Source organism: Coenobita brevimanus, chromosome 116, assembly GCF_032717465.1.
Source record: "Coenobita brevimanus isolate Jiangsu-jjx chromosome 116, ASM3271746v2, whole genome shotgun sequence".
Taxonomy (NCBI): domain Eukaryota; kingdom Metazoa; phylum Arthropoda; class Malacostraca; order Decapoda; family Coenobitidae; genus Coenobita; species Coenobita brevimanus.
Window position 1 is genome coordinate 1005213 of NC_137069.1, and position 14191 is coordinate 1019403.

At 40.4% G+C, this 14191-nt stretch overlaps 1 protein-coding gene across 1 annotated transcript in view; it reads right to left on the reverse strand.

Moving 5' to 3' along the window:
• Positions 1-1473: 1473 nt before the first annotated feature.
• The window catches only part of cyst (rho guanine nucleotide exchange factor 18 cysts), a 285265-nt gene continuing 272547 nt past the window's right edge, over positions 1474-14191 (reverse strand). Inside the window, exons 21-30 of the mRNA XM_080287144.1 lie at positions 13634-13766; positions 12372-12556; positions 11566-11669; positions 10688-10872; positions 9806-9974; positions 8469-8745; positions 7302-7485; positions 6686-6845; positions 4359-4873; positions 1474-3214 (exon numbers count right to left, since the gene is read on the reverse strand). Coding sequence (XP_080143270.1) covers positions 2936-3214; positions 4359-4873; positions 6686-6845; positions 7302-7485; positions 8469-8745; positions 9806-9974; positions 10688-10872; positions 11566-11669; positions 12372-12556; positions 13634-13766 — 2191 coding nt within the window. The 3' untranslated portion in view covers positions 1474-2935. The remainder of the gene's footprint in view (positions 3215-4358; positions 4874-6685; positions 6846-7301; positions 7486-8468; positions 8746-9805; positions 9975-10687; positions 10873-11565; positions 11670-12371; positions 12557-13633; positions 13767-14191) is intronic.

A 14191-nucleotide genomic window follows, 5' to 3' on the forward strand; every position in this document is an offset into this window, starting at 1 on the left:
CAAAGCAGACTGATATGGAATTAATAAACCATTCCATCAGTGCAGATCCCCCTTTAACTGAACAAAACTGCCTGGAGATAGCAAGACCAAATTTCAAAACACATCCTCAGAGTGGAGTGGTTAAACACTAGGAAGCCAAGTCTATACTGGGTTTGTTGAAAGAATTGCCTATGAGGTTTTGTTTGTCAGTTCACCAATAGTGAAGTGAATCCAACTGAGAGATTACGTATAGAGAATTTGTGAAGGAGGAAATGAAGGCTTGTTGACTCCCTATATCAGGTAACAGTATTTTTTATATATTCTTATTGCATCCAGATCATTTTATTTCACTTAGGAATGGCTTCTCGCATCAAAGGGGTTTTTCATTCCCATACTTAACCCTTCCAGTACGAAAGTCAATCCGAAGCTGAGTAAAATAATCAGGAAAAAGCAAGAATAAAATTAAAATGACATTCCCGAGATCAATGGGTAAATTCATAACTGTCAGATATGGATAAAAATAAACTATCATTATCAAATATAAAGTACTACCAATATTAACAGACCTCACCTTTCAAACTGTTGATACTGAGGTCTCAGGTTCATCTGAAATGTGAACCCAGAGAACTGCAGGCTTAAGCTTCCCTCCTCCTGCAGTCCACCATCCTCCTTTTGAGTGAGAGTGAAAAAGTTGAGGTATGATTGTATAACCAGGAAGCAGAGCCACCCAGTTATATCAATGCCACCACATGAAAGCTTCCCATTCCAGCACTTGTTCAGTGAAGAATATTTATGCTATTCAAATTATCACAATGAACATGATATTTAGTCACAGTCTATTTTACCAAACAATCCCCCTGCAATTAGAAGAAAAATATAAATTTATATGTATCATTATTATTTAAGTACTACTGTATACAGTATAAACAATGAGAATCAATATGCAACCTACTTCTAATTCTTTTAATGTAAATTTGGACTGCCTTCAGAATCTGTGTGTAAGAGAGAAGAAAGAAAAAAAAAAAATAGAAAGAGACAGGGAGACAGAGAGAAAGAGGAAATTATTAAGTACAGTGATATGGAAGACTAAATATGCACACGAGCTGGATAACCTGAGAATTGAACAGATATCGTTCGTGGCTCAATTTTTCTCAATGATAAATGAAAAAAAGGAGCCACATGAAACATTCATCCAACGCTCCTGTAAGAAAAAGAACTGTGGGAATTTAAGTAGTGGCAAAACTCTCGTCACAATTGGTGGGAAAACATACAGTCGAGTCTCTCATATCCTAGTCTACTATCCCAACTAAACCCTGTCCTAAAGCTCCTGACTAATGATAAAAATTAAAGTTATTACACTTACTGGAAGCAGAGTTTGTCAAAAAATAATATCATCATCATCATCATCATCATCATCATCATTATCCTGACCTTTTTTTTTCCCACTAAAGGAAGGGATAAGGTAGGATACATAAAAAATAACGTATAATCCTATGCTATCCACAGTACAACCTAACCCTTATTCATTTGGATTTGAGAGACTAGACTGTACAATGCTTAATTCATGCCTCCATCAGCTGTAGCCAAGGTATCATTAAGAAACCCATCGGCAATGATCCGAGCAACTGTTCTAAGTTAGATTATCCAACTGATGAGAGTAAATTAAAAAATAAAAAATCACTATAAAGTTGCAGAGCCCCATTTTTGCCGATGCTGTCACTACACTGGACTGATCAATATATTTTCAACACTTTTTTCATTTGCCAAGGATCATGTAAACTAAAAGGAAGCAGCAAATGATTCATACTGTATACTCTTCCCTACAGTGACTGCAGAAACTCCGGTACTGTACACACACATTATCAAAGTTTATTTTTGTTTTTAAGTACTATCAAATGCACAAAAAATACCCCTAGGAATGTTGCTGTTTGTGCTGGTCATGAGTAATTACACTGTACATTTATCTAAACATTCAGCACAACAAGTTTACCCCCATCTCAACATTTGCACTATTGACTATGCACGTATTCCACCAGTTTTTTGCCAGACGATACTGGAAGTTTTGGCTGATGTACATTGAGCTTTAAGAAAACAAATGAAGTCTAGATATATGTTATATAAGATACCCTATAGTCCATCTGGGCTAACACGCAGCAACTACAACATGGAAATAATTATTCTTTGGAATGTGCACACTGCCCTCCAAGCTAACTGGACATATTAGTTATCAAAAATTCTAATAACAAATAGAAAAGTTTACCTAAAATAATAGAGGTAAGGTCGTTAAGGGTTACGGCGAAGGACGTGAGCATCGGCAGCACTCGTGACAGTTCATACGAGGATGCTTGTTAGAAGGGGAGCAGCCTCTCTCCCCACGAGGCTGCTCCCTTCCCTACGCAAGGGCAGTAAAGGCCACAGGAATTGGCAACCAGTCGATAACATTTACCATCATCATTTATACATATGTAAAAATAACCATTCACACCAAACGTTATCTTCAGTACCTCATTCACTCCTTCTCTATGTTATATAAAAGTTTCTATCCATGCTTAATATGAATACTGACCCATCAGCCTTGATAAAACATTATATACTAAGCAGCATCTGCTAGAAGATAAATCAGAGTGCAGCTATCACACGATAGTATGAGCTCCCACCAGTGCTTGGTACCAGTAGCTGGTAGACAGTGTGAAGTATGTGTTATGTACAAATCCCAAACCTACAGCATACATTTCACATGTAGCATTATTATAAACATTAAAGGTCTCTTAAAAGTAGTGGTGTGTATGAAGGAAGGAATGCCTTAATCACAGGGACAGATGCTAATCATGACTGGCAGAGGTATGGCAATCCTGCTCACTGAGAAAAAAAAAAATATTATCAGCCTGATTGACATACCACTGGAACTATTAAAAAAAAAAAAAAAAAAAAAAAAATGCTAATTTGAGAGAAGCTCTTAGAAGAATATTATATCCTGATTTGTGTCTGGGTCCTTTATGCGCTGGCCCGGACGCGCGCTGGAGGCGGCCCCCTCCTGCGGTGCCTCCGGGGTGGCAGGGTCAGCACGGGAGGCAGGGGAGGAGGGCTTGCTGGTGGAGGTGTCAGCACGTGAGGCAGGGGACGAGGGCTTGTTGGGCAGCTTCGGGTAGGTGTTGGTGCGCGTGGCACGAGTACCTTGGGCCGTGGTTATGGCAGTGGAGGACACCGCGCCAGGGCTGGTGGCTGGAGACCCATTCTGTAAAGGAATACAACAGTCTCTTTAACACTTTCACTATACAGTAAAACCTCACTATAACGGTCTAATTGGGGCCCAAGCCATTCCGATAAAAGTGAAAGTCTGATAACAGCGACATCCAGACTTCCCCCTGCTAACCCGAACTTTTTCCAATATATCAGACATTAGTCCAGATCGCACAAACGGTTTTTCACCGTTTTCACCAACTGTTTTCACCACCATTGCAGTACTGTCAAGTCGCCTAATTCACGAATCTTTAAGCCGTGAATTTGTAATCCGCAGCACTTTGCCCAACCAGTCCCTATTTTTTTTTTATTCCACGGAAAAAATTTAAAAACGTGGTTCCTAGGTTCCAAAGTTTTTTTTTTTTTTTGTTTTTTTTTTTTTTTTAATGCGAGGAAGAAGGAACCAAAGGCCATGAGCCCGCAGTACAGTTCCCTCCAAGAGAAAAACAAAATACAATAGAGAGCCCAATTCAAGATCCGATCATTTTGAGATCCCTGGACACTGCGTTTGAAAGACTGGAGCTCATAGGCAGCAGGAAATACAGACAGAGGAAGACAGTTCCAGAGTTGACCTGTTGCATAAATGAAAGACTGGGAGTAACGGTTAACTCCTGCATTAGAGAGTTGGACAGAAAAGGGATGAGAGTTTGCTGCCAGACGGGTAGGTTAGGTTAGGTTAGGTTAGATTAGGTTCCACGAGTCTGATAAAAGCGAATACTGGTATATTGAAATCCGTTATATTGAAGTTTTACTGTACAAATGTCTTAACTTACTCTTGCAACATTCAGGCAAAATTTTTGACTTTAGTACAAACCTCTCACTGTAAGGGTTAATGATGACCATATCTAACCCTTCCAGTGGAAAAGAAAAAAAAAAAACTCTCCTAAACAGAATACAACTGTCTGGAGACAGCAAGATTGTTCTTAGACTGAACTGGTTACCAGCTGGAGATTTTGAATCTTCTACATCTTTTTTCACAAACTTCAATGCCAGAAAAAGACAGTGCCATAGCTCTACATCCTTTCCATAGCGCTTCTTTGTGACTACCATCATTTACTAACGTTAATCTACTGCCACAAAGCAACAACCAGGATGGTGGGACGGCAAGTTTTGGCCAAATTCAGGTGAAAACATTGTACCTGTAGCGTGGCCGGAGACGACCCTGTTCTCTGATGGGAATGCCCAGCTGAGGATTCTTGGAGGGAGGGCGGGGAAGATGCCAGCCTTTGGTACCCAACACTCATACGAGAGCCTTTGGTGTCACTGGGCCCCTGCAGCAGCTTGAGGGGCAACATCTGCTGAGGACCACTGCTGGACCCGGGGCTGGGGTGGGTACGATGGTGGTCCTGTCCGGGAGATGACGCCCCACCCATGCTGCCCTGTGATGAACCTGAACTGCTGCTGCTACCAACTTTAGCCAGTTTCATGGGCAGCTGCTGCTTCATAGTGGCCGCCGAACCCTTCTGCTGGGTGGTGGCCGAGATGAGGTGTGTGGGAAGGGACTGGCTAGAGTCACGTTTAATAATGCTAGCCAGGGAGGAGGAGGAGTTGCGGTGCTTGTCAGTGCGAGGGCGGGGGGGTGCAGCAGAACTGATGGGTGAACTGTGAGGCGATCCCTGAGATACCTGTCCTCCCTCACTCACACCAACACTCCCTGAAACAACATTCAGTAATTAACCTCTTGAATCCAATGACATATTTTCTTATTTCATTATTCTTACCTGCAGATGACTGTACAGACCTTAGGAAGAATCTGTAGTATTGGTTTGTTTGTATGTAATCCATCCAATTCCAAAGATCTGTCCTATGCTGAATAAAATCAACAGCATACGGCAAGAATAAAATTTTTAAAATGTCACTGAAGTGAAAGAATTAATCATCACCATCATCATCATCACCCAGACCTCTTTTCCAACCTAATGATAGGGTGAGGCAGAGTACAGGGAAAAAGTAATCAACAGGCCGCACAATTAAAAAGGCTACACACTCATTCACTTACCATTCATACCCTTGGAATCCTGCTATGTAATCAACCAACTAAATACTGCACTGAACTGCTTCCTCTTCCCTGCAATGCACCGGCATCCACTAATCAATCAGCCAGACCAATAAGGCAATGTTTCACTCACACCAGCACTTCTTGAAATATACCAACACTCCTCAGCCCTCTGGTTTCTTGCCTTTATCTGGCTGCACCTCCATGCTTGTTGCCCTAAGTTGTCTGGGTCAATGGGGTCAAGTGTGGTGGGACTGAACAATGGTGATGTCAAAGATGAAGATAATTTGTGACTGCCAATCTTTCTAAAGGAATGCAGGATGGCCTCCACACAGCTGCAATACACTGACATACTTCTGTGCAAATTACCACAATGATTAATGAACAAACACAAACACAGGATCCCATATTTTGTGTTCGTATGAACTGATCTTTGACTCCATGAAACCCTTTAACCCGCCCCGTCCCGACCACTTTTTGACCACTGGTACCCCCCAATCCCGACCATTTTTCGACCCTTTTTTTTTTTTGGCTAAAACTTTCGCTTTTGGTGAGAAACATCGAAAATTCATAGAGAAATCGCTCACCTGAGGTTTAAAATACTCATTACAGGTTGGAGAGCCTCCTTACCTTACTGGGTTTTCTATCAGGCTGGCACCAAAGAAAACGAGTTGTATGGGAGGATAACTATTTCACACCACTCATAAACGGTATTTATTTATTTACTGTTACGAATTTATATGTAGTACAAGAGTATATTGGTTTTCAAGCAGTAATATAGGCATTATAAGCATTGTTTCACTCACTAATACCTGACCTTTTTTTGCCACATTACCTGATCATCATTTCTAACTGTTTCTTCCTCTAATGCTATGTAAAGCTTGTCCTCCACATTGTCATTGATTGGGGAATCACTCTGGCCCTGAATTTCGTACCGTGGCATGACATGGCTATACTGGCCAGGTCACTGATAACAGGTGAATTGCTGAGAAAAGGGCATGCAGGGGGGGGGAGGAGGTCATGCTGGGTAAGGCATTGTCTCTGCCTGGCATCTTGTTGAGGAAGGTGTCCCGTGTATACGTACCAAAAATGACTCGCGAAAATTGAAAATCGTGGAAATTATGAACCTTGCAATTGCAGGATGTTGAAGTACGTCCTCGGGATTAGCTGTGACAAAACGTGAGGACGTGGAAGTACGTCCTCGGGACGGCGCGGGTTAAAAAAAAAAAAAAAAAAAGTTATCTGGGGATGCCAGCCCGTGGAACACTTATACTATGCTTAAAGCAAACTGGAGTAGATATAAAGGAATGGCAGTAAACTTAAAAGTGTTTGAACAAAAAAAAAAAAAAAAAAAAAAAAGGCTAGTATATTCAGTCTCCACTGTAGTGTGGATACCTAAAAATGAAGATGACACTGATGATAATGATGACGATAAAAATGACGATGACAATGATGATGATAATGTCCCACCTCCATGCTGGTCATCCTGAGGTGTGAGGGTGGGTGGGGTTGAGGTGTACACAGCCAGGGTGGGGCTGAGGCTAATCCCTTGTGCATTGAGGGCCTCCAGCTTCCGGTACAGAGTCTCCCGCTGCTGTTGGATGTCCTGCTCCTCACGCCGTAGCTGTTCCTATAAAACAACAGAAAAAAAAGATCATAGCTGCTTCTTGTACAAACACAGAGAAAAAAAAAATCACAGCTGTTCCTATAACAGAAAAAAGATCATAGCTGTTCCTGTACAAAAACAGAAAAAAGATCGTAGCTCTTCCTATAAAGGAAATAATTGTGGCTATTTCAGAAAAAAAAAAAAAAAACTGTAGCTGCTCCTACAGAGAGAAAAAAGATCACAGCTGTTCCTATAAAAAGACAGAGTAGAGATTGCAGCTGTACCTATAAAAAGATGTGATCTGAATCAGCATCTTAAGATGATTTGGGAATATTGAGAGGAGGGAGGAGGCCGACTGACTAAAAAGGGTTGAAATTATTAATGTTTATCCATCCGTTTACAAACGTTTCAACATGTTTGCATACTCTGATCTTACATAGTGTAATTTCAGTGACTATACCAAGGCAACAAAGCACTTACCTGTTTTTTCTTAATCTCCTCTTTTGTGTCAGAAATCCACTTTTCTTGGGCTTCTTTTTCTTTCGTCCACTGAGCTCGTTCGTGGCTGATTTGTTCTTGGATATTTCTAAGTTCTTCTAGCTTCTGGGAGTGTCGGAAGCGTCCATCAACTGATCCACCGCTGACCACTACCTTTGATCTCAAGCTGAAAGGGAAAAATGTACTCTAAAAACTTGTATGCTACTATGATTCACTGTGGGTGTAAATGTGGGGACTGACTTCTTGTATATGACTATGTGGCATGTTTTCACTATACTCATTTTACTCTAACTTGGCCTATAACTGCCATCTCTCTACCTTCAATACCAAATTGTAAAATGAGACTAACAATAGAATATGAGGATAATGATGAAGAAGTGGCATGTTTCATAATACTCTTTTTTTCTCAAACTTTTTATTTTCTTATTTTTTATTATTTTTTTTTACGTGTCCAACTCTGGCCAAAGGCTTCAGGGCCTATTCCCAAGTCCCAGTAGTCCTCCTTGGGGCCCAGTAGTCCTCCTACATCTCCACATGTCACCACTTCAGCACTAACACCCACCATCCACACTGAATACATGCTAGGGCTGTCTCATACAGGACTGGTGTACTGGTAATAGCGGGGGTACTTTTATGACATGTCTGCAGGTTATCTGGTACATCAGAAAAGTCTGCTTTTCAAGAAATTCAAATCCTTACACTGTTCCCTGCCCCAGCTGGGATTCGAACCTGGGTCCATTAGGACTGCAGGCTGCCTCTCTACCGATTCTGCCACCGCCACCCCTAGAACAGCCATCTCCCCTTCTTGAGTACCAAATTATAACAAGAGACTAATGCTAAACTATGATGCTAGTCACAAAGACGTGCTATGTAAATAACATAAAGCTGTCGTATTGTCCATTTCCCCCACTGAGCTACATGAAATCAGATGCAAAGGGACAAAAAGCTGGCTCAAGTCATGGTACACGAAGTATAAAAAGCTGTTCACAGTTCTCCTCTTGTGCTCTATTTCCTTATTTCTGAATCATGCCCCATCCCATCTTTAATTGGAAAATGGACAATGAGGATAATGATGATGATGAAAGTAAAGATGATAATGATGACAGTAATAAGGAAGATGCACAGAAATGAGCCTCACGCCTAACTCACATATCGTATTGCGTTAGATGATGCTGACTGAGAACAAGTGATGTGTGAAGTGCATGGATGAGTCTGGCTGCCATATCCTGCTGTTGTTGTTGCTGTATGTTGGCTGATTCCCCTGAAAGTGTCGATACCATGCTCAGGTTATCTTGAGATGTGCGCACAGCCAGGGTTGAGCCAGAAGGTCGTCGGTTTTTGAGGCTCTCCATGATCTCACTGCTTTCAGTGGTTCCAGTTGAGGTTAGGGACATCCGGCTATCCTTCTTTTTCTTACCACCACCCTCTGTTGGTTGTGCAAAACAGATCAGCTTTTATATTACTACAACAGCCTAACTTCACCTAACCTAACTTAATCTAGTCTATTCTAGCCTAGCCTAGCCTGGTCTACCTTTACCTTACCTTACCTTACCTCACCTCATATCACCTTACTTCACTTCACCTCAACCCATCCTAAGGTGGGAAGAAATGGTAATATAATCATTTAAAAATGGTTTCACCATCAAATTTTTAAATGGGATACATTATTTGTAAGGTGTAAACTCTTGCACCCTCTCTCTAATCTCCATGTTTTTATTGGCTGCAGATGACATTAAAAAGTGTATTACTGCTCTTACGGGCAGCTCCTCCCTTGAAAATATTCTTTTTACCTTATATCCCACACTGACCCCTATACCGTATTGCCCAGAGTCCTACACAATGATCATTAATATTAAGCATACACATTTAGGTGGAGGGATAATTCTCTTGGGGGCTCTGCTTTCTCCATTTTCCGTGCACCTTGCCACGTGATGGATGCTGTTCTGACCCTGGCAAGATGGTGTCTGCTATAGGAAGGCAACTGCTTGCTTATAGTTGATGTGTCTGCTCAGCCAGACAGATCAGGGGAGTGCAACAACAACAATAAATGCTATTATTTCCTCTTCTTGTGATGCTGTAATATGTCAACCTTCATCATGAGTGTAATCTTCCATTTCTTGACTGTGGGAGAAGGCAGGGTGGGGTAGAACTAACACACAGTGTACAATCTGGGAGGCACAAGTACAATAACTGCCTTGCACTGAAGTCTAGTTTATAAACAGCCTGCCCAGAAAATATGATGTACTCAAGTGCTCTACGACTTGTCCCAGTTCTCTCTCCAATTCAGTGACAAACATTCAATTACATTACTGCTACTTTATTTTTTCCTCACCTTAGGACAAACTTTTCAGACTGGAGGAGTCTGTTACAGCCACCATTAAACCCTTCATTAATTGAACTTATTCATAAGCTGAATAAAACTTTCTGGAGGCAGTAAGAGTGAACTAATATATCCCTTTAACACTAATAAACCTCCAAGTACTTACGTTTTCCTGAGGCATCCTTATTCGAGTTATCAAACCCTCCAAATGTCTCTGCACGCTTTGGTAGGCTGGGGGACACATAGGCATCGCTCTGGTGTTCTCCCACTGAACTGACAGAGCGAGCCAGATTGGTTCCCCACCCACAGGCTCCGCTCACTAACCGTAGTGCCTCCTGCAACATATGACAGTGAAATGTTAAGAGTAACAGAAGTGGAAAAAGAAATACTGACAAATGTGCTTGGATACAATATATGTGTAATGTTATTCACAAAAAAATGTGGAGCAAATAAGTACATCAAAAACTGTGCTGCTAACAGAGTTGAAGAGCATGTGCTCTGATGGCATAATTAAAAGGAAGGAATGGATGTATTATACAGTACAAATGGGCAGTGAAAAGGGTATATGTAGTCAAGGTAAATGAGAGTATGAGAAAGCACGATATGAAAGTTGACACTGGATGAAGTCGGTTGGATGAATTATGGATTATGTACGGAGGAGGGGGCACCCACTCAATGTTGAGCTACCTTCTGTGGCCAAATCCTGTATCCAAGGAAACCCATTTATAACAGTGGGTGGTAACCACATAACCAAATGGGTGTCTGGTGGTCTGGTTAGTAAGAGGAATATGGCCTCCGGAAGAATGACAACTTCAGTCTGTCCACTGGGTTCATATTTCTGACGACCCTGAGGCCACATCACCACCACCACCATCAACAGTTAGCCTCACAATATGTATTAGAGGACCTGTCAGAACTTAGAGATCTCTCACCATCCCTTGTGGCGAATTTTTAACAAATTTTAGATATGGCAGTATACTATACTGCATCTCTCAGTATTTGATTACCAGTAAACTCCCCAGCAATTCCATATAAGCTTCACACAAACCATGAGTGAGTTGATTTGTAACCCCCTGGCAGTGGTGGGCTCAAGGTTGTTGTCGTCTAGGAGTGCCCGGTACTGTGGTGAGGGTGGGGTATCGTCCTGGCCCAGCAGTTCCTGCAGTTCACACACCACACCCATCTTCTCCTCACATGCACGGGCCAATTCCTTGTCCTTCAGTTGTAGGCATGCTGAAGGGTGGGAGAAAATGAGAGTTACAAATACACTATAGACAGTATAACCTTCAAAATCCAATCATCCAGAAACCTCCACTTTCCAAAATATTTATTTAAGCACAAGCTGGGTGCCGATATCTATCCTCACACAACCTGCATACACCGGAAGACAGAGCTTATTTGTGGACAAGTATAGCAACAGATGATATACTACTAATACAGGATACTTCACTACATTTGCAGTTCATGTTACTATTGGGTATTTTTTACATGATTTTCTCATAATTATCATTACGATTCTACTTTCCGAGATATTCCGTTTTCCATAAAGCTATTGCCAAGCATTTCTGATTTCTGAGTCTGTACTGGACTCTATACTCATAAACACAAATTATATCCACAGCAACGCATAAGTACAGCTGTCCATTGATATTTATGGGTGTTGGTCACTTCAATAAAATTATGTATTTTCTACTTCACTCTTGCTAATTTAGATGATCCTGTTCAGGACAGAGGAGACTTCAAACTAGAAGGGATCAATACTGTACAGGATTTACTAATCCTATTCACTACTATAGGGCTTCCTTACGGTGAATGAATTAGTCTGGCGCAGCAAAAGTAAAGCAAAATTGCATTATTTGGCCAAAGGAGTTAAATATAATTGTGATCTGGGGCCATAAAAACAATAATAACAACACAATTCCGTACCTATAAGGTCCCTGATCTTCTCACTGTGTTCTTCGTGTAGTTTAGAGTATTCACTCGAGCTGTCTCCCATCTCACTCTCGTCCGGACAGTGTTCAATTGCTTCTCTGTTGATACATAAAAACTCATATCAGTTTACTTAATGTAAAAATGATGCCATGTTTTCCCTTAAGGAATTGTATTGCAAAAAAAAAAAAAAAATGCTTATCGTTTAATTTATAAAGACTTCAACACAATTGCATATGACTGTGTTGGTCACCATCTAGCAACTCTCCATGCTGCTTGATCTCTAGCAGCCTCTCTATTTCATTTAAAAAAAAAATTAATGATGGACCACAGGCCTTGCCCACACATCCCCAAGCCCAGATGGGGGTTGGGATAATAGGGAAGGAGATGAAGGTCATTTGTTTTTGTTACTGCTGTTGCTGCTTAACCCCGGTCCTCCTGGCTGAACAGACCCACCAACCACATGTAAGTAAATGCCCTATGGAGTTATCCCATGGGCTCCTTACACCACTGATGTATAACCAGGGAGGTGGAGCCACCTGGTTATATAAATGCTACCACATGAAGTATTCCTCTGCAGTACCCACTCTCTCATACTTAAAGAAATCAAGCCATATTTTGTATAATCCTCTCTGAAATGTATAATTTTTACTGCTTCTCTCTTATACCTCAAGAATTCCAATCACAATACAACTAAAATATAGTATGCTTCTCAACTTACTGAATCAAGACTTCCAGTTCTTAACATACATTGTCAATCTCGTAACTAATTATTAAACCATATCTTTAAAACTACGTCTTACCTTATGGAATCAAGCCAAGTTCTTCTGTCCTTCGGGTGAGAACATTCCAGTTCAAACATCTCTCCTCCCAGGTTCTTGTCAATCATCTCGGCCGTGTTCTTGAAGTGGACAAGAAAAAAGTTCTTGGACCCTTCACCGGCCCTCTCCCGCACCAGAACATTTCTCAGAGGTATAACACCAGCTTGCTGCAAGAAGATAATGTGATCCTAAGTTTAATTCCAAATTATAATATTAACCCCTTCAATCTGGCCGTAATTTTTCATTTTATTCACGCCACTTACATGATTTTTTTCATTTTATTCACGCCACTTACATGATTTTATTCAGATTAAGGAAGACTTCTTGTAGTGAAGGGGTTAATGAAGGCTATCCTGTATCTAACTCATGCAGTTGAATAAGTCTCTTCAAAACTGAATAAAAGTACTGAAATAGCATGAACTCGCTAAAAAAAAAAAAAAAAAAGTCATCAAAGTGAATGGGGTAAGATTCAACTATGTAAAATTTTCTCCTTCTCTAATTTCCTATTCAAGTACAGTACTCTAATACACCAAACAATGCTTTTCTCAAAGGGATAATAATGGCTTGCTAAAAAAAAATAATAATTAAAAAAAAAGTAATAATAAGACTGGCTTGCAAAGAAAAAAAACCGTAATAATAATAATAATAAAAAAATAAAGACACTGTGATCCCCAATTTAAATCTAAAGTTCAGTATTATGGGAATCATGAAGGCAGCAAAGTCTCTTCTCTAAATCTCCATTCACATACATTCACAAACCGAACCAAACATTTTTCAAAGCTATAACAACCTGCCTGATGTAAAATGACACTAAGGTTATCTAATTCATTAAAGTACAGCGAACCTTCCATACAACAAACCTCTATTTGCTGAATTTTGCCTTGAACGAAATCTTTGAGCCAAGTGAACAATTTCCTCATATACAAAAAAAAAAAAAGAATAGAACACAAAGAGCATTATGTAGCTGAAGGAATTATTAAATGATTCCTGTTCTTTCCTATCTGTATATGGTCACCTCATCATATCATGGCCCTTTTCCTATTAGACACACACACACATCATCACCATCATCATCACCATGACCTTTTCTTTCCCTCCTAAGGATGGGGTGAGGTATGACCTAGAAGAAAGGATAGAGAAAATACAAAAGTGGGATAAGAATCAGAAGCACGTCCAGTGAAACAGGCTAAACAATCTTTCACACACCATTCACACCAATCTTCTGTTTAATCCACAAATCTTACCTTTGACTCAGGAGAATAGAAGTAATATTTCCCATTGTTATCCAAAAGAAAAAACACCAAATCCGAGAGTACCACAACTTGAATGGGTGTTGGCTTCCCTTTCTGTGGCACCAAGAGCGCTGACCCTTCAAATCTGAAATACAAATAAAGTCACAACAACCATATGTCATCAGAGAGAAGTGGGTAATCAACACTTACTCATTATGGGACCCATTTTAAAACATGATTCTCAGTTTGACATATCTACCGAAATATATCACATTCAATTTCCATAACATACACTTTAATGCAGTAATGAGACAGTAAACTAAGCATTAACAGTACCATTTATATATCATGCCAGGAAATGATTAGACAACCTTGCACAAGTTATCAAATTATCAATTCCATTGCATGTAATGAATTACTCGAGCCTTCCCTGCACATCACAACTAGAAACACACACACACACACACACACACACACACACACACACACACACACACACACACACACACACACACACACACAATGACATGAAATAGCAAATCATGACCAAAAAAAAAAAAAAATCTTCAA